The sequence below is a fragment of the Callithrix jacchus genome, chromosome 3, assembly GCF_049354715.1.
Source record: "Callithrix jacchus isolate 240 chromosome 3, calJac240_pri, whole genome shotgun sequence".
In the NCBI taxonomy this organism is placed as follows: Eukaryota; Metazoa; Chordata; class Mammalia; order Primates; family Cebidae; genus Callithrix; species Callithrix jacchus.
In genome coordinates, this window is record NC_133504.1 from 53,546,733 (window position 1) to 53,574,145 (window position 27,413).

At 35.2% G+C, this 27,413-nt stretch overlaps 1 protein-coding gene across 2 annotated transcripts in view; it reads right to left on the reverse strand.

Annotated features, from left to right (window-relative positions):
- USP38 (ubiquitin specific peptidase 38) overlaps nt 1–27,413 on the reverse strand; it is a 41,032-nt gene that overhangs the window by 8,044 nt on the left and 5,575 nt on the right. Inside the window, exons 3-8 of one of the 2 annotated variants that reach the window (XM_008992662.5) lie at nt 22,163–22,292; nt 20,127–20,228; nt 14,457–14,615; nt 11,846–12,039; nt 8,337–8,430; nt 1,125–1,231 (exon numbers count right to left, since the gene is read on the reverse strand). In XM_008992662.5, coding sequence (XP_008990910.1) covers nt 1,125–1,231; nt 8,337–8,430; nt 11,846–12,039; nt 14,457–14,615; nt 20,127–20,228; nt 22,163–22,292 — 786 coding nt within the window. The remainder of the gene's footprint in view (nt 1–1,124; nt 1,232–8,336; nt 8,431–11,845; nt 12,040–14,456; nt 14,616–20,126; nt 20,229–22,162; nt 22,293–27,413) is intronic. The other variant, XM_035292908.3, reaches the window with a different exon arrangement.

A 27,413-nucleotide genomic window follows, 5' to 3' on the forward strand; every position in this document is an offset into this window, starting at 1 on the left:
TTAAATTAACTTCAAATGTCATTTCCATTTAAAAATATTAGCGGCTTCTATAAACTGTTTTAATCAAATTTAATGCTTAATATAAACAAATCAGGTTTTATTCCTGTTTTAATTAAAAACGAATTGAACAGTTTGAGAATGCAGAAAAAATAGCTAAGTGGCTATTACTACTCTATATTCTCATTACACCTTCTTCATACACCTACTTAATAGAACTTATTACATTACAGTTAATTATAAATGTTCCTTAACTGTCTTATATATCTCTGTCTTCCTGACATCTCATAGAAAGTCAGGCACAAAGAAACCACTGAATAGATTCTTAGCTGAATGGAAAGAAAGCTACACATACCAAGCCCAAATAACTTTATTAGTCATTCCACACAGTAGAACAAAGACAGGAAGGTAACAGATGATAACAGGTTTTATTAATTAAATGGTCAGGTGACAATAAAATATATCAAATCCATAAAATTATAAACTAGTCTAAAAGAGTGGCTCTTAAATTTTTTGGTCCCAGGACCCCTTTATACTCTTACAAATAACTAAAAAACAAAGAGCGTTCCTTTATATGGGTTATATCTATTGATATTTACTGTCAGAACTGAGAAAAGTAATAAATTATTAACATTTAACAATAATAAACCTACTATTTAATATTAATAACATTTTAAAAATGAAAGTTATATTTTTTAAAACAAGGAAGAATGGCAGTGTTTTACATTTTGTAAATATTTTAAGTATCTGGCTTAATAGAAGACAGCTGGAGCCTCATATCTCTGCATTCTATTGTTATATGTTTTTTTGATGAAGGATATAAAGAAAATCTGGCCTCACACCATTATGTTGTTGGAAAAAAGAAGACCTCACAGACTCCTGAAAGTGTTTTGGGAACCCACAGGGGTCCTTGTATCATACTTTAAGAACAGCTGGTCTCCAGGAAGAAAATTCAAAAAAGAAAACAAATTAAAAACAAAAGAAAACATTAAAAAAATACAAGAAATGCAATGGTATTTTAAAGACTAACATTTGAAATATGTTTTTAAAGGTAAAAACAATATTAAGTAGAATTAAACTGTTATGAAAGACAACATTCAAATCATGATTTTAAGAATACTTTTTACCTGTCAAGGAGAAATCTGAGGTATTCAGAACAGTCTTGCTGTGATCTGGGAGTAAACCATGGAGGTCTGGAAGCCTCAAAAAATATCCGAGGTGCATATGCTTCCCTCTTTTGATGGCATTTGAAAAAACATAAGGAGTGATTTTTATAGCATGAACCAAGTAACCAAAATCTTAATATACAGTGTTTAATAAAGATTATTTAAAGTTACATTGCATCAGCTTTTACTAATCAGTGACAGACATGGCAACTTAGGGACGGGTAAAATTATTTAGAAATAAAATTAGGTAATTTTTAGCTATAACTTGTGGAGAATTAAGAGCTAGAGAAAATTATGTGACTTGCCCAGGGTCATACAGCTAAATGAGTTGCACAGGGCATTAAAGTAGAATGCATGTCTACTTGACTAAACCCAATACAGTATATATCTGCCTATGTATACATATATACATATGTATTTTATATATAATAAATACAGACTAGTGATAAAGTCTCTCTATGTCTCAATATAATGCTCCTGGTATCATCCCTCTATGAGTCACATGTTTTAGTCCACAATTTTTTGAAATATCAAATTTAAAAAAGATGAATGTATATTTTGAACAAAGTAATAAGGGAAAAATTCTACAGAGTTTTGCATACCTACTAATCTTCCTTGATAAGGTACATGTCATAAATGTGCAGATTGTGAGTACACTGGTTAGGGACCCTTGCTAATTTTTTTTTTTTAAAGTAGAGAGGCAGTGTAAACTAGTGATTAAATGAACTCTTGAATGATCTAGGTTCAAATCCTAGATTTTGCCATTACAAAAAAAAAAACTGAAAAGGCAACTAAAAGATGTGATTATAAGTTGAAACTTTGGAATTCTCTTGACATTTTGATTATTTGTGGCATGTAAAGATGCAGTTCTCAGTTAAGAAAAATTTTAGGGTAAAAAGGAATAAACGAAGTCTGCAAGAAATATGAAACTATATGAAAAGACCTAATCTACGTTTGATAGGTGTATCTGAGTGCGACGGAGAAAATGAATCCAAGCTGGAAAATACTCTTCAGGATATTATCCAGGAAAATTTCCCCAACCTAGCAAGGCAGGCCAATATTCAAGTCCAGGAAATACAGAGAACTCCACTAAGATATTCCTTAAGAAGAGCAACCCCAAGGCACATAATCATCGGATTCACCAGGGTTGAAATGAAGGAGAAAATGCTAATGCCAGAGAGAAAGGTCGGGTCATCCACAAAGGGAAGCCCATCAGACTCACAGCAGATCTCTCAGCAGAAACCCTACAAGCCAGAAGAGAGTGGGGGCCAATATTCAACATCCTTTAAGAAAAGAACTTCAACCCAGAATTTTATATCCAGCCAAAATAAGCTTCGTAAGTGAAGGAAAAATAAAATCCTTTGTGAACAAGCGAGTACTCAGAGATTTCATCACCACCAGGACTGCTTTACAAGAGCTCCTGAAAGAGACACTAAACACAGAAAGGAACAACCAGTACCAGCCACTCCAAAAACATACCAAATGGTAAAGAGCATCAACACAGTGAAGAAACTGCATGAACTAACGGGCAAAACAGCCAGCTAGCATCAAAATGGCAGGATCAAATTCACACATAACAATATTAACCCTAAACGTAAATGGGCTAAATGCCCCAATCAAAAGACACAGACTGGCAAATTGAATAAAAAGCCAAAACCAATCTCACATGCAAGGATACAAAAAGACTCAAAATAAAGGGATGGAGAAAGATTTACCAAGCAAATGGAGAGCAAAAAAAAGCAGGAGTTGCAATTCTTGTCTCTGATAAAATACACTTTAAAGCAACAAAGATCAAAAGAGACAAAGAAAGATATTACATAATGGCAAAAGGATTGATACAAGAAGAGTTAATGATCCTAAATAGATACGCACCTAATACAGGAGCAACCAGATATATAAGGCAAGTTCTTAATGACTTACAAAGAGACTTAAGACTCCCACACAATAATAGTGGGAGATTTTAACACTCCACTGTCAATATTAGGCAGATCAACCAGAGAGAAAATTAACAAGGATATCCAGGACTTGAACTCAGACCTGGACCAAGCAAACCTAATAGACATTTACAGAACTCTCCACCCAAATCCACAGTATATACATTCTTCTCAGCACCACATCACACCTACTCTAAAATTCACCACATAATTGGAAGTAAATCACTCCTCAGCAAATGCAAAAGAACTGAAATCCTAACAAACAGTCTCTCAGACCACAGTGCAATCAAGTTAGAACTCAGAATTCAGAAACTAACTCAGAACTGCACAGCTTCATGGAAACTGAACAACTGGCTCTTGAATGTTGACTGGATAAACAATGAAATGAAAGAAGAAATAAAGATGTTCTTCGAAACCAATGAGCACGAAGACACAACATACCAGAATCTCTGGGACACATTTAAAGCAGTCTCTAGAGGAAATTATAGCAATAAATGCCCACATGAGAAGCAAGGAGAGATGTAAAATTGACACCATACTGTCAAAATTGAAAGAGCTAGAGGAGCAAGATTAAAAAAACTCAAAACCTAGCAGAAGACAAGAAATAACGAAGATCAGAGCAGAACTGAAGGAGATATAGACATAAAAACTCTTCAAAGAAATCAAAAAATCCAGGGGCTGGTTTTTTGAAATGATCAACAAAATAGATAGACCACTAGCCAGATTAGTAAAAAAGAAAAGAGAGAATAATCAAATAGATGCAATAAAAAACGATAAAGGGGATATCACAACAGATACCACAGAAATTCAAACCATCATCAGAGAATATTACAAACAACTCTATACACATAAACTAGCAAACCTGGAAGAAATGGATAAATTCCTGGAAACTTGTATCCTCCCAAGCCTAAACCAGGAAGAAGTCGAAACCCTGAATAGACCAATAACAAGGTCTGAAGTTGAGGCAGCAATTAAGAGCCCACCACACAAAAAAAGCCTAGGTCCAGATGAGTTCACAGCTGAATTCTACCAGACACACAAAGAGGAGCTGGTACCACTCCTTCAGAAACTATTCCAAAAATTCCAAAAAGAGGGAATCCTTCCCAAATCATTTTATGAGACCAACATCATCCCAATACCAAAACCCGGCAGAGACTCAACAAGAAAAGAAAACTTCAGGCCAATAACCATGATGAACATAGACGCAAAAATCTTCAATAAAATACTGGCAAGCCGATTGCAACAGCACATCATAAAGCCTATCCACCATGATCAAGTAGGATTCACCCCAGGGATGCAAGGCTGGTTCAACATACACAAGTCTATCAACGTAATTCACCACATAAACAGAACCAAAGATTAAAACCACATGATTATCTCAATTGATACAGAGAAGGCCTTTGACAAAATTCAACAGCCCTTTATGCTAAAACCCTCAATAAACTAGGTATTGACAGAATGTATCTCAAAACAATAAAAGCTATTTATGACAAACCAACAGCCAATATCATACTGAATGGGCAAAAACTGGAAGCATTCCCTTTGAAATCTGGCACTAGACCAGGATGCCCTCTCTCACCACTCCTATTCAATATAGTACTGGAAGTTCTAGCCAGAGCAATCAGGCAAGAAAAATAAAGGGTATTCAAATAGGAACGCAGGATGTCAAATTGTCTCTATTGGCAGACGACATGATTGTATATGTAGAAGACCCCATTGTCTCAGCCCCAAATCTCCTGAAACTGATAAGCAACTTCAGCAAAGTCTCAGGATATAAAATCAAGGTGCAAAAATCACAAGCATTCCTATACACCAATAACAGACTTAAACAGAGCCAAATCAAGAACGAACTGGCATTCACACTTGCTACAAAGAGAATGAAATATCTAGGAATACAACTAACAAGGAATGTAAAGGACCTCTTCAAGGAGAACTACAAGCCACTGCTCAACGAAATAAGAGAGGACACAAACAGATGGAGAAACATTCCATGTTCGTGGTTAGGAAGAATCAATATCCTGAAAATGGCCATATGCCCAAAGTAATTTCAAGATTCAATGCTATTGCCATTAAGGTACCAATGACCTTCACACTGGAAAAAACCACCTTAAACTTCATATGGAACCAAAAGAGAGCCTGCATAGCCAAGTCAATTCTAAGCAAAAAGAACAAAGAAGGAGGCATCACACTACCGGACTTCAACTACATTACAAGGCTACAGTAATCAAAATAGCATGGTACTGGTACCAAAACAGAGATATAGACCTATGGAACAGAACAGAGGCCTCGGAGGCAACACAACATATCTACAACCATCCGATCTTTGACAAACCTGATAAAAGCAAGCAATGGGGAAAGGATTCCCTTTTTAATAAATGGTGTTGGGAAAACTGGCTAGCCATGTACAGAAAGTAGAAACTGGGCCCCTTCCTGATACCTTGCACTAAAATTAACTCCACATAGAGGAAAGACTTAAACACAAGACCTAACAACATAAAAAACCTAGAAGAAAATCTAGGCAAAACCATTCAGGACATAGGTGGAGGCAAGGACTTCATGACCAAAACACCAAAAGCATTGGCAACAAAAGCCAAAATAGACAAATGGGACCTAATCAAACTCCACAGCTTCTGCATGGCAAAAGAAACAGTCATGAGAGTGAATCAGCAACCAACAGAATGGGAAAAATTTTTTGCAGTCTACCCATCTGACAAAGTGCTGATATCCAGAATCTGCAAAGAACTAAAACAGATTTACAAGAAAAAAACAAGCCCATTCAAAAATGGGCAAAGGATATGAACAGACACTTTACAAAAGAAGACATACATGAGGCCAACAAACATATGAAAAAATGCTAATTATCACTGGTCATTAGAGAAATGCAAATCAAAACTACATTGAGATATCATCTCACACCAGTCAGAATGGTGATCATTAAAAAATCTGGAGACAACAGATGCGGGAGAGGATGTGGAGAAATAGGAACACTTTTACACTGCTGGTGGGAGTGTAAATTAGTTCAAACATTGCGGAAGACAGTGTGGCGATTTCTCAAGGACCTAGAAATAGAAATGATATTTGATCCAGCAATCCCATTACTGGGTATATATCCAAAGGATTATAAATCATTCTACTATAAGGACACATACACACAAATGTTCATTGCAGCACAGTTTACGATAGCAAAGACCTGGAACCAATCCAAATACCCATTGATGATAGACTGGACAGGGAAAATGTGGCACATATATACCATGGAATATTATGCAGCCATCAAAAATGATGAGTTCGTGTCCTTTGTAGGGACATGGATGAACCTGGAAACCATCACTCTCAGCAAACTGACAAAAGAACAGAAAATCAAACACCACATGTTTTCACTCATAGGTGGGTGTTGAACAATGAGACCACATGGACACAGGGAGGGGAGCATCACACACTGGGGTCTGTTGGGGGAAATGGGGAGGGACAGCAGGGGGTGGAGAGTTGGGGAGAGATAGCATGGGGAGAAATGTCAGATATAGGTGAAGGGGAGGAATGTAGCAAATCACATTGCCATGTGTGTACCTATGCAAAAATCTTGCATGTTCTTCTCATGTACCCCCAAACCTAAAATGCAATAAAAAGAAAAAAAAAAAAAAAAGAAAAATTTTACCCAAATTAAGGCTGTTTATAGCATTCTGAAGGAGGGAGTTTAGCCTACACGGGCTTCAGAGCCGTTTGGTTCATATCTCAATCCAGCTGCTCATTTGCATGACCCTGAACAGGTAATGTAAACCTGTTTTCTTCATCTGTAAAATGGGGATATACCTTATTACCTGATAGACTCTTTTTGATGATGAAGACATAAAAGATTTAGACCAGGAGCTAAAAAAATGTAAATGTTCAATAAATGTTGCCTTTATCAATTATAAGAAAAAAGGACTTTTCAATTACATGTGTAAATCCATCTGCCTAAGATTATCTCTGTCAGGCTGCTACTAGGACTTTAATCAGGCTCTTGTTAATTTCTACTTTTCTCTTCTTGGGAGGAGCAGGGAAATCTCGCCTAAGATTTTTTTTTCTAATAGCTCTGATTTAGTAAGTTAATACATTATATATCTGCCTACATATACATATACATACATATTTTATGTATAATAAACACAGAGTAGTGATAAAGAAAGCACAACAATCAATTTACAAGGAAACAACAGGGGAGTGAAGAAGAAGATAGTTCTAATTTCATGTCCCTTGGTCTTGATATGGTAAATTTAATTTGTGAACATACTTCCCCCAGATAAAGAATAATAAAATCATCTGAGAATACTACTCATAGGGCATTACTATCATCTCATATCAATCCTGTCTAGATCCTTTCCATTTAAGAAGTTATACTTGAGATATTTCTCAGCTTGTAGAAAGAAAACAAAAGCATTCCCATCAATTGAAACCCATCAATTCTCAACTATTTTTTCTTCTGGCTCTAACTACTACTACTCCTTCAGTCCGCTGCGAGATAAAGGCAATGAAAGTAAAACCAGAAAAGTAATCATATATATTATAAATAAATGATATACATATTATCCATGCATATAGGGTCAAAATCTAACCTAAAAGTTCTTTGAACATAAAGATTCTTAATGCTTATCATTGACTGCATATAGTGTCTCTTAAATAAATGTCTGTTGAGTGAATATTTACTATATATGACCACCTTGGTGCCATTAACATAAATTAACTACTGTGGATTAATGTGTAGACATGAAAGATCACCACAAAAGTTTAAGCTCTGGAACTTATCAGATAAACAGAACTGCAGAGATCTTTATGTATAATGAATGGGTATATATAAGAAAAGAAAAAAAAAGCCTAGGCACCACAATGTATTTTAGTTGCTCATTATTGTATAAATCTATTCATTTAGTATCAGGAAACAAAGATGCATTTAAAAATAATTCTTCACGAAGAAGCTTATTTATTGGATAGAAAATCATATTTTCTTTGTAAAAATTTCTAGATGAATGGGTCAGCATAATATTCAGCTACAAAAACGGGAAGTAAGAGAAAAATATAGAAACTTAGGGCATATCCTGATATGTAGATATTTCAGGAGTACCTCTTTAGCATTTCTAAGGATTTGTTGTACTGGGTGAGATATCTAATATATTATTTCATCAGTTAAAAAGGTATAATGTAAAGTTTAATGAATATTACCATGCAATTAACCTAAACATACTTTATGCAGATACACACTCACCTGTGTATGAGCCAGAAAGGCAAAAAGATGCTGTAATTTTTTCATTAATGAATTGCACCCATTTAGATTTAAAGATAATACTTGTCTCCTGAAACTGAAAGAGAATATAGTGATTTATGTATATGTGTGTACACACACTTGCATTTTTTAAAAGCTTTCTTTTCTTTTTTTTTTGAGACAGAGTCTCCTTTTGTTGCCCAGGCTGGAGGGCAGTGGCAAAATCTCAGCTCACTACAACCTCCGCCTCCCGGGTTTAAGTAATTCTCGTGCCTTAGCTTCCCAAGTAGCTGGGACCACAGGTGTATGCTACCGTGCCCAGCAAATTTTTGTGACTTTTGTAGAGACAGTTTCACCATGTTGGCCAGGCTGGTCTCGAACTCCTGGCCTGGCCAGGCTGGTCTTGAACTCCTGGCCTCAAATGATCCAGTCACCTTGGCCTCCCAAAGTGCTGGAATTACAGCCATGAGCCACTGTGCCTACCCATTTAAAAGCATTTCTTAAAAGCTAAAAGCAAGTTAGTTCAAGAATTTATTATCCTTAAAGTAAAACTTCATTTACCTACGGAAGTTGTCTACCTGTACTACAGTAAAGGAGGAGGGGAGAATGACAATAAACTAACACTTACTATGGCCTATGTGCCTTAACATATTATTTCTATTTTCTGGATTAGCAAATAGAAGTAGGTTAAGCCATTAATTTATAACATAAGTAAACAACTTAAATCCTTTCAAATCTTCATGAAATAAAAAATATGCTGTCATTAAAATACACTATAAAGTTAAACTGATTTCAAGAGTATAGCACAGGAAAAGGATAAACTACTCAAAAACAAAACAAAAAAAAGCAAAGGGACAATTGGGTGTCCATCTGGTAAAAATGTAGTTAGATAAGATTATATACCATCACAGATACCACAGGGGTAATGAGCTAGATATAAAATATAAAACTACTGAAGTCCTTAAAATAAAGAGAGAAGAAACTTAGAGTAAAGGTTTTCTAAAGTCCAGATACTATAAATGAAAAGTGGAAGACTGGAATACATAAAATAATCATAAATAAAACGCCCCATAAACTTGAATTGTGATTCAAAAAAAGCATGTAGCAAAGGATGATCATCCAGAGTATATATAAATCAACAGGAAAACAAAAAGACCCAACAAAAAGATGTATGAAAAGAACAGATTATTTGGAAGAAAAACACAAATGAATAAACAAGAGAGGGAAAAGCTCTCCAATTAGCAGCAATCCGCAAATTAAAACAGGGACTTTTTCTTCATATTGGCAAAAAATTAAAAAGACTTTTTTGCTGCTAAAGGTACAGGTTCTATGTAGAATTTTATATTAGCATCAGAGTTCAAAATGCTACAGCTTTTTTGGAAAGCAAGTTGAAAGATATTCAAAGGATATTCAAGATATGGAGGATACTCAAAGAAAATCCCCTCTATTTGTATAAGGGCAGAAATATGTTAATTATAAGCAGAACAATCTAATATTCATCAATAGGAGTATTACTAAATAAATGATGGCATACACATTTACTGGGAATGACACAGATCTGTATTGCCTTAACATGGGAATATTTCCAATACAAATTATTAAATGATAAAAGCAAGTGGCTAGAAAAGATTATATAATTAGGATTCTCTGCAAATTTTCTTAAAAAAAAAATCCATTTGTTTTCACATTAGACACTAACATGTAACTGTACCAAAAAAGGTCTGAAACAATGTAAACTGTTAACAAATTACCTCTGGAAATGGGAGTGCCTGATTTTTATTCTATATACTTTAAAATTTAATTATTTTTAAACTATGAAGAAGAAGTCATATAATAATTAAGAAATAAAATATGCTGTCCTCCTATTCAGAGATAATATTATTGGCCACTGTTCAGTAAGATATAACTTTTATTTGCTCTTGCCAGTTACAGTTGCTTTGGGTGCCTGTTTTCTCTGTCATCTGTAAAAGGAGATGTCTGGACTAGGTGACCTCTGGTGGTAAGACAGGGATTCTTTCAGTCTTACGCCTAGTATCACTTGTGTCTAAAGGTACACCTTTGCTTAAAAAAACAAAAATAAAACCTTCCGAAATTCCTAATACAAACAAATCAAAAAACTAAATGCTAAGCTAAACCAAAAACACCTGAGTGCTGATACTATAATCTGGGGCCCAAAAATAAAGCGAGTTCTACATTTCATAGTTTATGATTCCTCTGTGCAGGCAAAACAACTTGGAAAAGCTTACAACTCAATTTGTAAACCTCTTTGGGTAAGTTCCATGAATACTTTATTGGTATTCAAGAGAAAAATTCAACCACGTTTTTGTCTTCAGGAAAAGTTTATCATTATTTTGTACCTTTGCAGATAGCATTCACATAACTGGAACAGCATTCTGATTTCTTTTTTTTTTTGAAATGGAGTCTCAATCTGTTGCCCAGGCTGGAGTGCAGTGGCACAATCTTGGCTCACCATGCCCGGCACGTGCATACCACTACACCCGGCTAATTTTTTGTTTTTAGTAGGGACAGGATTTCACCATATTGGCCAGGCCGGTCTTGATCTCCTGATCTCGTGATCTGCCCGCCTCAGCCTCCCAAAGTGCTGGGATTACAGGTGTGAGCAACTGTACCTGGCTCTGATTTCCTATTTGCTTAGTTGCAAAAGAAAATGGATTTCAAAGAAAATTCTTAAGAGGGGAAAAGAACATGTCTGTTTATATAGATGTGTTCAGTAATTACTGTCCTGGGTTAGAAGCAGAACTTAAACTTCATAAACAGCAACAAAGTTGTTGATCTGATAAACATGAACGTACCAACAGGCAGATAAAATGATATATGACTTCCCTCAAAACACATTTAGGTTAAAAAAATGACAGTCTCATGGGATAACAATGAAGTACTCTAGTATACTTAAACTGTTTGGAATAGGTGCAATCAATCCTTCTGTTACACTATTAAAAAATTAGAATTTTAAAGTGTCATTTAAATGCAATGAATAATAAGCAGGATTAATGTTAACATTTTCTTTCTTTCTTTTTTTTTTTTTTTTGAGACTGAATCTTGCTCTGTCACCCAGGCTAGAATGCGATGGCAGGATCTCAGCTCACCACAACCTTTGCCTCCCGGGTTCAAGTGATCTTCCTGCCTCAGCCTCCCAAGTAGCTGGGCTTATAAGTACTCACCACCACGCCCAGCTAATTTTTGTATTTTTAGTAGAGATGGGGTTTCGCCATGTTGGCCAGGCTGCTCTTGAATTCCTGACCTCAAGTGATCCACCTACCTCAGCCTCCCAAAGTGCTGGGAATACAGGCGTGAGATACCACACCCAGCCTAATGTTAATATTCTCATGGTTTCTGAGCACTAAAAGCAGTTTCATTTCTGAGTAAGGCAATGTAAAAAATGTTAACATTTATGCCATTTATAAGGAATAATGTGGAAACAATTCTATCATCTTATATTTCATCAGCATGCATCAACTTTTACAGTTAAAAAGATTCAAATTTAAACTTACTCTGTGGCCATAAACAAGGCTTGTATAACACTGTTCATATAACATGTATTGCCTAGGTTAATAAGACCAGTTTTCCCAGTTTCAGATTTTCCAGAAAGTCTAGACAAGCAAGATGCCAAAGAATTGGATTGAGAAGTCCAGGCACTTTGATTGAGAATTAACTTAATCTTCTCTTCACTGGGTTTAGGAAAATCCTATAGATCATAAAGAAGAAAAACAGTTTAAAAGTAAACTATTTTCGTCGTTAAATTAATTAACACCATTAAGAAGATTCTTACACTGACATTTGAACTTTCTTTCCCCCAACTTAGTTTTGTAGTAACTGATAGTACTTGGCTAGTCATCAAAATATCAAATTTCACTGCAAGGCAAAAATAAGTATCTTCTAATAACAGAGTTTATTAAGTTGAAGAATACTCAAAAGCCAGAAATTCAAGTTACATTTGAACTATTTACATTCTGTATATGCCAGCAAAATGTCTATAAAATAAAAGTCTGAGGTCAGAGTATACTACAGTGCTATTCAAAGGCAGTAGAATGAAGACTTAAATCTTAGTTCTCAGTTAAACAAGATAAAAATGTCTCCTTTTCATTAAATACTAATATTTACTCAGTATTAACTCTTAGAAATAAAATCCCAAATTAAGAAATGAGAAATGAAAGCATTAATGCACAATGACCTTTAACTTTAAGAAAATAAAACTTAATCTCATGTTACCCATATAGAAAACTATTACAATATATGGATTTTTCTTATTACCTTTGTGAAATATGAAATAACATTTTAAGTGTAAATTATTTCGAGCATGAATAGAGTACTGAAGAATAAGGAAAGTTGGTAAAATCATTAGGACTTATCTGGACTGCTATTAGCATTTAACACTTAGATCTTAGCAAATAAACATTTTCTGAAGGAATTTCAATCTTCTGATTTTTTTTTGACAACTAAGAAAAAGTGTTTTCTTTGGGCTTAGAGTGAGCCCCTTGTTTCTTTTGAGCCTATATGAATTATGAGAATTTTCAACATAAAAACTCTCATGAACAAAGAATGGCACAAGTGCAGCAACTATCACCTATGGATCCAGTGACAATGTTGAAAGAGATGAATATTACCATCAAACCCACTCCACAATGCTCCTGTACATAATTTACTTTTAAAGTGTCAGTGTCACACCAGCAATATACATTAATTGCTTAACAGTCTTTGTGTTCTGAGCTCAATCAAAATAAGTTTGATTTAGTTAATGATATAGTAAAAAGAGGTGTTTTAAATCCACCTCAGATACGGAAGTAAAGATAATAAGACCTTTATATTGAAATTCATATCTCAAATAAAAACACAATAGAATTGATTTCTAATAATTTCTGATTAAGTTTGACTGAGTTCAGTTCTCCAATTCTTTTGCTATATACACTGATTATGCAGTAAGTTTACTAAGAGAAAAGTAGGCTTATTGTGATCCATTCTCCAACACAGAAATGCTTTTTAGGCTAAGCACTGTGGCTGCTGCCTATAATCCCAGCACTTTGGGAGGCTGAGGATCACTTGAGCTTAGGAATTCAAGACCAGCCTGAGCAAAAGCCCGGTCTCTACAAAAAATAAGAAATTAGCCTGGTGTGGTGGTGTGTAACTGTAGTCCCAAAGAGTTGGAAGGCTGAGGTGGGAGGATCACTTGAGATCAAAATGTAGAGGCTGCAATGAGCCATGATCATGCCACTGCACTTCAGCCTGGCCAATAGAGCAAGACTGTTCCCCCCACCAAAAAAAGTGCTTTTTAGATCCATTTCCATATAAAGTTGAAAAACAGTGTAACTCCACAAATAATTCAAACAAAGATTCTAAACATTCACGAACAATCCCCAGCAAAAATAGAACTAAAAAGGGGGCCAGGTGCAGTGGTTCATGCCTGTAATCCCAACACCTTGGAAGGAAGGCCGAGGCGGGTGGATCACTTGATGTCAGGAGTTTGAGACCAGACTGGCCAATATGGTGAAACCCTGCCTCTACTGAAAATAAAAATAATAGTCAGGTGTAGTGGTGGGCCCCTGTAGTCCTAGCATTCAGAAGGCTCAGGCACAGGCAAATCGCTTGAATCCAGGAGGCAGACGTTGCAGTAAGCAAAGATCGCACCACTGCACTGCAGCCTGGGCGACAGAGTGAGATTCAGTCTCAAAAACTAAAAAAAAGAAGAATTAAAAAGGGGAAGAAATCAAAGTCAAAAATTTTATTGAACTCCATTTCCTGTATTCCAAGATGTACTCTACACATACTTTAACACTTCTAATATTGGGGTGCAAATCTGATGTATGCATTAACTTAATGTAGCATTTCTTTTTAAACAAATTGCCCTAAAAGGTATTATAAATGTAAAGCTATGCCTTACAATTGATAGCACTGCAGAAATGAGAAAATATGGTTATTAATCTAGAATGGTGATAGCAGCAAGAAAGTAGTTACTCCCTAAACATAAATGAAACTTGATTCTAACTGCCATTTTTCAAACAAAAAGCATTATTACCATAAAATAGTAAATTGCATAGCCGGTTATAACAATGTTCATCATATTAACATAACACAACTCTACAGATACTGGTACAACTATCATCATACCTTTATTGCCTCCAGAATAGGTTCATAGAGATCTGGAAATCCAGAATAATGATACATCATACAGTGTATCAATTCTGTTAATTGCACTAAGAAGGCTGTACTGGAAGGCAGACCATCACTTTTGAAAGAATGAACCAAATTAACCACATGAGGAATAATCTGAAGAGAAAGAAGGACAAACAGTGCTGAATTTACACAAATTGGTAACACATTCTCTATCATACAAACAGGATACAAATGTTATGATCAGCAAATATTTTTCTGTATGTTCAGTCACAGAGTTTTTTTGTTATTAAATGTTTCTAAAATATCAAGGTAAATCTAGTTTTCAGTCACATATGACTGTAATCCCATATATGACCCCCTCCTCATCCCTACACACCATCTAAAACATAAACTAAGGTACACAATAGAAATCTTAGTAATTGCTGCCATTTTGGAAAATGCTTTAGGTTGAAATTGTTAGGGCTATTTTATTTACCAGATCATTCAATGGGAATAAACTTTTGAAAAATAATCCTGGAATTAGCTAAAGAGCTCCATCTAGTGTGAATTAAACATTTTTCACTTGAAAGAATCAAAAGTACATTGCATGTTAAAATCTACTTCAAGAAAACTTTTACATGTGTAACTAAAATTACAGCACAGATAATAAGATTATTTTTAGATGAGCACACAGAACACGGCAAGGTCTCTGCGCTTATCGAAAAGTAATCCTATTACCTGACATATGCTTATGCTTATGTTATTACTTGACATAAGACATATGCTCATGTTAGAGTGGCTATTCTTACTAACAAATCCCATTTCCCACCCTCCAAAAAATGAGATGGTTCTAAAAATAAAGGACATCAGAAACTTCTGCTGGTTTTAAAGAACTAGGGCTAAAAATAAAAGTGAAATAAAAAATGATCATTACTTATATACATATAGAACATTGTTAAAATTGATCATCAGCATAATCTTCTTTAATTATAAAATTAAACTAAAAAGTCAACCAATCCAGGGCCAATCATATCTTTAAGAGGTTATTAAAATGAAACAACTTCTATTTTATAGACATGGCTCATTCCATTGGCATGCTACTATATTTTTTTCAATTAATTTTTAATTATAACCTGATACTAAATATTTACACTTCTTATGGTAAAAGGTGTCTTCTGTTTTATTTGTAGAACATTTTGGGGTTGCTAATTCATAGTAAAAAAACAAAGTTAAAACTCTACTAGGGTCATATCATCAAGCAGCAATAACTACAATGATAGTAATAACCCATCAATTCCCTTTCCTTCTCACAAAAGGAACAATCATAGTCTTACATTAATAGTGCCATTTCCATTCTGCTCTGTCTAGCTTTATTTTGTGCTTAAATCACACTGCAACTTTTGCACTACCTTCTTTTATCTTACTGCCATCAAAGGTATTGATATGACCCATAAAACTACCAGTTCCTAGTGAGTTCACTCTATTGCTATCATCTCTACATTTCTAAGCAAATGTAAATGATACTTACATCTCATAAAGCCACATCTATCAGGTGAAGAGAGACAGAAGGGGCAAAAAGTTTAGAAGTATTTATTAAATTTATAATTCCAAATCTGTGATATTTGGCCTTTGTAATCAGGTTATAAAAGTTTGTCTATTATTATATCCTAAATGATCAACATTATCACGACAGGGAAGTAAGACTTAGTCTTTCACAGTTATACGGATATACTTCCAAGCAGGCTATTACTGTCTATAAGAAAGTTGATATTTTTTTGAATAAGTGAACCTAAATGTTTCTTGACATTATAATACTAAACTTTTTAAGGGACTGTATAAAACTTATTTAATTAGAAGCTTTGATTTTTTTCTTTCTCCATTATTACTATCTGCCATAGTGTCTGTTTAAAATAAATTTTTTTCACTGGGTAAAATGCATTAGAAAAGCAAACTGACCCATAACACCACAAATTCTAACATAAATCTTGGTTTGCCCTAATATTCTTAACATATAAGAAATTATGATGATGCTGATTCCAGATTATTCCTCATACTTAGCAATTCCTAAGCCCAAGTCATTTAATGAGTTATTTGGAGTTATAGGTGATTTAACTACCACATTTCCCACTACTAGAAAAAGGAGTATCTTCAATGTGGACAATAAACATTAGAATGAATAATAAAGTTAAGTCAGAGAATCTCCTTCCTAGAAATTTAAAAAACATCTTGAGTTGATTTTTGTACATGGTGTAAGGAAGGGGTCCAGCTTCAATCTTCTTCATGTGGCTACCCAGTTTTCCCAGCACCATTTATTGAAGATGGAGCCTTTTGCTCATTGCTTGTTTTTGTCAGCTTTGTCATGATCAGATGGTCATAGGTGCACAGCCTTGTTTGTGGGCTCTCTATTTTGTTACATTGGTCTATGTATCTGTTTTTGTACCAGTACCACTATTTTAATTACTGCAACCTTGTAGGATAATTTGAAGTGGGTAATGTGATGGCTCCAGCTTTGTTCGTTTTGTTTAGGATTGCCTTGGCTATTCAGGTTCTTTTTTGGTTCCAGTGAATTTTAAAATAGTTTTTTCTATTCTGTGAAGAATGTCATTGGTGGTTTGATAGGAAGAGAATAAAATATATACATAGCTTTGGGCAGTATGGCCATTTTAATGATATTGATTCTTCCTATCCATAAGCATGGGATGTTTTTCCATTTGTTTGTGTCTTCTTGATTTCTTTGAGTATTATTTTGTCTTTCTCATTGCAGAGATCTTTCATTTCCCTGGTTAGCTGTATTCCTAAATATTTTATTCTTTCTGTGGGAATTGTTAATGGGATTGCCTTCCTGATTTGGCTCTCTGCTTGGCTGCTGTTGGTGTATAGGAATGTTAGTGATTTTTGTACATTAACTTTGTATCCTGAGACTTTGCTGAAGTTGTTTATCAGCTGAAGGAGCTTTTGTGCTATTTGTAGAACATCTTGGGGTTTTCTAGAGATAGAAACATGTTATCTACAAATAGTCCAATTTCTTCTCTTCCTATCTGGATGCTCTGTATTGCTTTCTCTTGCCTTGCTGCTCTGGCTAGAACTTCCAATACTATATTGAATAGGAGTGGTGAAAGAGAGCATCCTTGTCTTGTGCTGGTTTTCAAGGGGAATGCTTCCAGCTTTTGTCCACTGAGTACAATGTTGGTTGTGGGCTTGTCACAGATGGCTCTTATTATTTTAAGATATGTTTCTCTAATACCTAGTTTATTGAAAGTATTTAACATGAAGAGATTCTGAATGTTACTGGAAGCCTTTTCTGCATCCATTGATATAATCATGTGGTTTTTGTCTTTAGTTCTGTTTATGTGATTGATTTGTGTATGTTAAACTAATCTTGCATCCCAGGGATGAAGCCTACTTGATCACTGTGGATTAGCTTTTTGATGTGCTGCTGGATTTGGTTTGCAAGTTGAGGATTTTTATATTGATGCTCATTATATCAAGGATAAGACTTAAACGTAAAACCAAAAACTCTAAAAATCCTGGAAGACAACCTAGGCAGTACCATTCTGGATATAGAAACGGGCAAAGATTTCATGACAAAGATAACAAAAGCAAAAATTGACAAATGGGATATAATTAAACTTAAGAGCTTCCATACAGCAAAATAAACTATCAACAGAGTGAACAGACAACCTATGGAATGCGAGAAAATACTTGTAAAGTATACATCTGACAAAGGTCTAATATCCAGCATCTATGAGGAACTTAAACAAATTTACAAGAGAATAACAACCCCATTAAAAAGTGGGAAAAGGACACGAACAGACAGTTTTCAAAAGACATACATGCAGCCAACAAGCTTATGAAAAAAAAGCTCAATATCACTGATCAGCAGAGAAATGCAACTCAAAACCACAATGAGCTACCATCTCATATTAGAATGACAATCATTAAAAAGTCAAAAAAGAAGACATGCTGGTGAGGTTCAGAAAAAAGGGAACACCTATACATTTGGTGGGAGTATAAAATTTAACCATTATAGAAAGCAGTATGGTGATTCTTCAAAGAGCTAAAAGCAGAACTATCATTCAACCCAGCAATCCTATTACTGGGTATACACGGAGAAGAATATAAATCATTCTACCATAAAGATACATGCATGCAAATGTTCACTGTAGCATTATACATGATAGCAAAGACATGGAATCAATCTAAATGCCCATCAGTGACAGACTGGATAAAGAAAATGAGGTACATATATACCATGGAATACTATGCAGCCATAATAATGAGATCATGTCTTTTGCAGACAAGGATGGAGGTGGAGACTATTATCCTTAGCAAACTAACGTAGGAACAGAAAACCAAATACCCCAAGCTCTCACTTGTAAGTGGGAGCTAAATGGTGAGAACTCATGAACACAAAAGAGGAGACAATAGACATTAAGGTCTACTTGAGGGTGGAGAGTGGGAGGAGGAAGAGGGGCAGAAAAGATAACAACTGGGTACTAATAACTGGTTGATGCAATAATCTGTACACCAAACCCATGTGACATGAGTTTACCTATGTTTACCCATGTAACAAACCTTCACATGTATCCCTGAATCTAAAATAAAAGTAAAAAAAAAAAAAAAAGAAATGTGGAAAACAAAGCCTTTTCTCAAATGTCTTACACTTGATTGTGCCTGGAGACAAGGACAAATAATTGATATTTTTTTTTCTTGGAAGACTTTGCTAGTACACCTGCTATCTTAGTTCAAGTTTGAGTTTCGTTTATATTATACACATATATAAGGTTATTGCTTGATGATTTAAACTCACCAGAATTAGGGCAATTAACTGTAGGATCACTCACCCTAAGTGGTAATGTATAATATAATTACTTGCTAGTAAGGTTTACTTACTACAAAGCCTGTGGATTTTCCTTCAGTAGAAATGAGGCACTGAGCAACCTATGTGAATATATTCTAGCTAAAAATAAACAACTGGAATTCTGAACTTCATCAGTCTTCTCTGAAGTTTATGGTGAGTCAGTATTCCTAAGATTTTTCCACTGTGGGTTTACTGACAATGAGTTTGTAGTCCTATAAAACAGGATTAGACTTTGGAAAAAGTAAGCAACCGTACAAAGGCATTACTTTCCTATGATGCCTTAGAGTGGTAAATGGACAGTTGACCAAAATAACAACTTGTCATTTCCCAACTGTAGTAACTGATAATCAAATAATTGAAATCAAATCAAAGCCAATGATTCAGCTGGCTTAAAGTGGTAGGATTCTAGATATATTTTAAAGATAGTGTCAACAGGATTTGTAGGATGCAGGCTGAGAGTAAATGAAAAGCCTGAATACTGAGGCTGTAAAACCAAAGACTGGGTGTGTTTTCATGCTTTTGAAATTCTAAAGCAGTGGTTTTCAATCATTTGAATGCTTCTATACTGCTCATATGTGCAACAGACATCCATCAGTGACATCTCCCATGTGAACAGTAACTCTCAACTACTGGTAGTTGTTGCAAGTGGAGTAGTTTGAAGGAGACACAAAAATATATTCCTTGGAGAGAAATCTCACAATTTCAATTTTCTAGGAAATCATAGAGCAATATGAAAACAGATTTAGGACTAACCTGCAATATTTTCAGTATGTAAAAATGTGACTCAGTATTAAACTAAATAGAAAGCTTATGTCATAACTTACCAAGTGGAACGCCTCTGGAGAATGCTGAAAGCTAAGCAGCATGTGAGAAAGAACTGCAAGAGCACCAGGTCTCACAAGAGGAAACCAAAGTCGATTAAAAACCTTCAAAATAAGACAAGACATCATCTTAAGAGTTTGTAGAAAAATCATTAATCTAACAGTGTTTATTTTTCTAGGGCTAAAAATTATTTATATGAATGTCCCCTTTCTGGAAAGTTCTTTCATAATTTATGGTATTAAACTTTGGGAGAAGGATGAAGTTAGGAAATAACAATGCAACAGAGATCAAGGGGAACGTAACTGGCCTAACCAATTGTTAAAACTCTCCAATTAAATAAAACTTTGTCAGACTATGTTTACAAGGCTCCCTAGTCAAGCATTCATTCAAATCAACCCACAAATATTTCTTAAGCACATACTATTACTCGTCCTACTTCTAGGAACTAGTGCTACAACAGTTGATCAAAAAAAAAAAATCTCTATCTTACAGTTTATCATCTAGAGGGTAGGTAGAAACAATAAAAAGTAACACATGGTGGTAAGTATTATCAACAAATTTAAAGCAGGGTATGATAAATGGAATGCTATGTAGCAAAAAGATCTGCTGTTTTATACAGCATTCAATAAATGGCTCATGAAAAAAGTGGTATCTAACTATAAAAATGAAGGGAGTGAATAAGCCTGGCAAATATCTGGGACAAGAGCATTATAGGCAGGGCAAACAGGATTGCAAAGGCCCTGAGGCCTTCAGGCTGATGTGCTACAGACGAAGCAAGAGACCAAGAAGAACAGTGGGAGATGGGATTAGCGAAGAAGTGGGCCAAAACACATAGGACCTGTGTGACAAGTATAGGGGACCAAGGACAGGCGTAGGAAGGCTGCTGCAACCTTGCAGCAAGAGATGTTGATGTTGGATCAGGGTGGTAGGATTCTAGATAAATTATAAAGGTGGTGTCAGTAGAATTTGTAGGATATGGGCTAAGAGAGAATTAAAAAAAGGTAAGAATAGCTTCAGGGTTTTTGGCCTGAGCAAGTGAAAGTATAGAGTAGTCATTATTAAGACGGGTAAGACCAATCTGGGAGAGAAAAATCATGAGTAAGATTGTGGATAAAGTGAATCTGAGATCCATGTAAAGACAGATGGACACATGAATATGGAGTTCAAGGGTGACTAAAATTATAAATCTGGCAGTCATCAAATTATGGATGTTATTTAAAGCCATGGAACACCTATGCTGTGATTATTCACTATTAAGAAAATGGACCAAAGACTGAATTGTAAGGTATTCTAAAAGGTAGAAAGAGTAAGTACACGAGACTAATATGCCTGTAAAGGACGACAAAAATCAAGAGTATAATGTTCTGGAAACAAGAGGGGGTGACTGACTATGTCAAATATTGCTGACAGGTCAAATGAGAAGAGGCCTGAGAAATGACTCTTGAGTTTAGCAACACTGGAAAGCATTGGTAGAGTAATAGTGGTAAAAGCTTGATTAGTTGGATTCAAGTGATGATGGAAAGAATGTTTTTGCATTGGATATTTGAAAATAAAAAAACTGTTTTAATTACTTTTTTTTTGAGACAGAGTCTTGCTCTGTCATCCAGGCTGGAGTACAGTGGTGCTATCTTGGCTCTCTGGAACCTCTGCCTCCCAGGTTCAAGTGATTCTCATGCTTCAGCCTCCCAAGTAGCTGGGACTACTGACATGCATCATGCCCAGCTGATTTTTGTATTTTTAGTAGAGATGGGGTTTTGCCATGTTGGCCAGGGTGTTCTTGAACTCATGGCCTCAAGTGATCTGCCTACCTCGGCCTCCCAAAGTGCTGGGATTACAGGCATGAGCCACAATGCCCAGCCTAATTACTTACACTTAAATGACATTTAAAAAAATTTCTAAAGCCTATTCAAACCTGTTAGACAAAACAAAAAACAATAACATAGTCAAAATTAGATGCTTTCAAGGATATCACCCAAAGATAAAAATATTGACTTTCATGAGTCCATATATTCTAACAGATTTCCATACTCCCACTTACCAGTTCTATTTTCAACAAAGTAACATCTATCAAAATAGTAAACTTCTGGACAGCTGCCAGTCCTTTCAAGAGTGCAATTACCCATGTATCCACATGCTGAGCCAATGGCCAGGACAGCCAGTCAATCATTCTGAAATTGAAGGAAAGCAAAACAATCAGTATTGAAAATATTTTTATTTAGTTAGAGATAACAAAAGTTACAGTAGACAGCCACTCACTTTGTGAATAAATATTTACTGAATTTGCTGGTGAAAAGCACTGACCAAGATGTAGAAATGAGTGTAACAGGTGCTTGTTAAATGGAGTTTCCAATCTTGTAAACTGATAATTTCTCATATTCAACATATTTCCATAAAAATAATTTCTGATAAATTATTTTGCATAAATACAAAACTTAAAATTTATGCTATATAGTGGCACAGGATGAATATTCCTTAACTGAAATGTTTGAAATCAGAAGTGGTTTGGATTTTCAGTTATTTGCATGATATACTTAACTGGCTGGGCATTTCAAATCCAAATATTTGAAATCTGAAATGTTCCAATGAGCATTTCCTTCAAACATCATGTCAGCACTCAAAAAGTACTGGATTTTTGAACATTTCAAATTTGGGATGCTCAACTTATATAAATAATTTATTAGGCAAATTTACTCTAAAAAGAGCAGCTGAAATGTAACCTGAACTAAGACATATGAATATGAATCAAGATTCCTCTTTCCTGGTGAGTACAGTATTATATCAATTAGACTGTTAAAAAAGACTTTATTTTGAATTGTGAAAGAGGTATCTTCAGCATTTTCAAAATCCTACTATCTAAAGACAACAAAAAGAAACTTCAAATATATAAAAGAGCATTAAGTCTATAAATACTGTACTGGCCTCATTTTGCACTAATGAGTGCTTTTCTTGAATATCAAACCAAATTAATGGGAAAAAAAAAAGCAATATGGGATTTGACAGAGACACTCCCCAAAGTTAGATCTCTACCACAATGAAGATTGGTAGAATTGCTTTCAGAAAGCAACTGAAGGCCAGGTGTAGTGGCTCATGCCTGCAATCCCAGCACTTTGGGAGGCCAAGAGGGGTAGATCACCTGAGGTCAGAAGTTTGAGACCAGCCTGGCCAACATGGTGAAATCCCATCTCTACTAAAAATACAAAAATTAGCCAGGCATGGTGGCATGTGCCTATAATTTCAGCTACCCAGGAGGCTGAGGCAGGAGAATGGCTTGAACCCGGGAGGTGGAGATTGCAGTGAGCGGAGATCCTGCCATTGCACTCCAGCCTGGGCAACAGAGTGAGACTCCGTTTCTTAAAAAAAAAAGAAAAAAGAAAGCAACTGAGGCAAATGTTCATATGCTTTGACCTAGTAATCGTATTTTTAGGATTATACACTAAGAAAAAAGAAGAGGGAAAAATGAGTTTTTGAAGCCAGAGTGACTGGTTTAAAAATCTCAATTCACCATTTATTTGATAGGGGACCTTAAATACCTAAACAGGCTTTTTAACCTCTCTATGTCTGTTTCTTTGCCTTTAAATTATAGATAAACATGCTTATTTTATAGGACTGTTGTGAAGATTAAATGAATTAATCTCTAACACTGGAAATACTCATTGTGAATGCCTCTTTCCCATCAAATGTTAATACATGTGTCGATAAATAAATACCTTGATTGTACAAAATGCAAATATAAATACTAAGGACATAAATACATCACTAAAATAAAAACTACTGTGTTAAACGACTGACATCTTTTTTTTTTTTTTTTGAGACATGGTCTTGCTCTATTACTCAGATTGGAATGTAGAGGCATCACTTTGGCTCAGTGCAATGTCCACCTCCCTAGGCTCAAGCGACCCTCTCTCCTCAGCCACCTGAGTAGCTAGGACTACACAGATGTGCATCACCACATCTGGCTAATTTTTGTATTTTCTGAGATGGGGTTTCACCAAGGGGGTTGCCTGAGCTGGTCTTGAAATCCAGGCTGCAAGTGATCTGCCCACCTTGGCCGCCTAAAGTGCTGGGATTACAGGCATGAGCCACTGCGCCTGGTCAAAGGACTGACATCTTCATTGATACGGTTATTTTCACAACACTTGTGTTATATATAACTATCTACATTAACACTAGAATGTTATTTTTATTAAGGTTTTCGCTTTTAAGATTAAAAGGTCCATTCAAATATTAAGAGTAGTCCCAAAGTCCAAATCCATGTTAACTATAAGTTATGTGCATATTCCCTCCATTCTCTACACAAATTTTACTTCCTTTCTTGTTTTTCTGGCCTTTTCCAACAATGATGGTTACAAGTCATTAAAGTAGTCCTTGACAGCTGTTTCACATCTTCTAACTATTGTGGGGGTGGTTGTCATAAAACCTTGTGGTCATTCTACTTATACAGAGTAGCAAAGCAGAGACACACTTGCATTTGTGTACCAAGGGTATTCACTGTAGCATTGTTTATAATATAGAAAAACTGCAAACAACTTAAATGATTGTCAATAAGGAAATGGCTGAAGATACTATGGTATTGATACTATGGAAACTAAATAAAGTTTTAAATAATAAGATAGATGTACAGGATCTATCCATGAGGAGTCTAAAATAGAAAGAGCTGAGAAACTGTTAAATTAAGATGAAAAAAAAAAATACCAGTAGTTTTTATAAAAAAACATTTTAGTTTAAAAGAAAATCATGTGAATATATATATGTAAATACGGACAAAAAAAAGATGTAATCTAGAGGCAGGGCATGCATGACCAAATCTTGGCTCTGTGGATTCTTTGCCTCATGGGAAGTCACTGTCAGAGTAGAGGCAACAGGGCTTGCCAGAATACAGGTCTCAAGGCCAGAATCCCCTTTAGCTCAGTCTAAGGAGAGTACTGAGAAAGGGTTAGAGCACAGAAAGTACAAAAATTCCACTTGGCCATGGCTTTTCATTGTCCTTCACTACTCGGTCAGCCTTTTTCTCATCTTCTCCATTTCTGTCTTTCCATCTCATAAGCTTTTATTCTTTACCTTATTTTATGTACGCCAATCTCCTGACCACCCATAAATAAACTTCCTATCAGATGGTACACAAATCAAAAGCTGCTATGGTCTGAATGTTTGTGTCCCTCCAAAATTCATCAGTTAAAATCTAATCCCCAATGTGTTGGTATTAAGAGGTGGGGCTTTGTCAGGTGATTGGTGAGTGGGATTAGAAGCTGAAGGGGGCACCCCTGCTCTTTCTGCCATTTGAAGACACATAGAAAGCTCCATCTAAAGGAACAGGCCCTCACCAGATACCAGATCTGCAGGCACCTTGACCTTGGATTTCCCAGCCTCCAGAACTGTGGGAAATACATTTCTATTGTTCATAAATAACCCAATCTAAGGTATTTTGTTATAGTAGCCCAAACAGACTAAGTCAGAAAGCATTCATGAAATAAATATTTGTGTATTATATAGCAGGTACTGCATTTGGTGCTGAAAATATAACAGTAACATATGGTTTCGGTCCTTAAAATGGAAAGAAAAGTTAGGAAATTTGTCAACAATCACACGATTATCAAATAATAGTATGGGCATTTAAACTAAACTCTGCCAGCATAGAATGCATTTTTTTTTTTTTTTTTTGCTACATTTTAATTATATTCCAGTTCTGTTTCAATTTGACTGGACTTGCCCATGTCTGTTTCTTCTCCAGTACAGGCAGGCACTGTAGGATGAGCTATTTTTACGGCTAACTATAGGAATCTTATCTACCATGTATCAGTGATTATTAATTTAACTCTCAGGACACTTTCTTTTAACCCTGGTATACTGATTTAATATCCTACTATTTAAATAACATTTAACTATATACCTACCATTCATATACACCCAAGATCTGTCTCCTCCATTAGACTGCGAGCTTGAGAGCAGTAATCTCTTACATATCTTTAGATATGTAAGGCATTTCCCAGCACTTAGCACAGTGCCTGGCACTGAGTAAGAACGTAAATTTATTAAATAAATGAAACTATTTCTTTATATAGCTAAAGGAAAATATGGCAACTTTAAAACCATAATAGAAACTGGCAAAATTATGAAAGATAACAAGATTGGTTTAATCATAATTTATGGAGAATAAAATCAATTTCCACTTATACATGACAGCTTGTGGGCTATAGGCAGCCTTCCCTTATATTTGTCTCAACGTTTTAAACATTGGGAAATTTCACACAGAAAACTAGATTTCAGGCTTCTTTTGAAAAATCACATCAAACAAGACTGGATTCCAATTTCCTCACATCAATGAACAACTGGAGTTGATGATCAGTTTTCTCTTTTAGAAGGTATTTATGTATCCCATTCCCTATCATTTCACTTATACCTGGCCTATTTTGTATTTTAATATTATCTGTTTGGTCCTGGTATGGTATTTGCATTTGCATTTCTATGGATTATGGAAAATGACTGTGAAACATGATCACTGCTATGTTTGGGAAAGTATAGTGCACGTGGAGGTATAAAGTGGGAGGAGTATGGTAAAAACAATTATCACTATCCCTTTCAGTTACATTTTCTATATAAGAGTAATTACTTCATGTAGATTATGGGTAAATAGGTTCACACAGGAAACACTGGAAATGTAATACAAAAACTGAGTCACAACTCCCCATAGAAACAAATAGGTACAAATTATTTTCCAAATACATCTTGGAAAAAAAAAATCCTAAATTGGGTACTATGACTTTTTTGAAGAGACTGGAAAATTAAGATGACTAAATGCTAAGAAGTGGAATTTGCATTCAACTTGGCAGTGGAAGTTACTACAATGTCTTGATTAGAAGACAAAAATCAGGAGTCCAGATGACTGAGAGAAGAAAAGTCAGCCACAGCTAGCAAAAAGACCAACTAAAAAACTATGCAGAGAGGAAAGCCTGATTTCTTCAAGGTAATGGGGATAGAATAAGTGTCATTTTAATAAATGTCCTAAAGAAATAATCCAAAGGACTTATTAATTATGTTAATCAAAGGGAATAAAAGAAAGGATGGAATTGAAAATTGCTTATAGGTTCGTGACCAGATATCTAGGATTAGTGTCAACTTAAGTAAAAAAAAGGGAAAAAAATAAAAACCAACATCAGTCCATGAAGATAAGTTCTGCCTTTAAGCGAGTGGCCCTAAGTGACAAACTTGACTACTCTGGTTTGTTTCTTCATTGGTGACTATATCGTAACTCTAAGTTCAAATACAGAATTCACTGTTTATTATCTGAATGA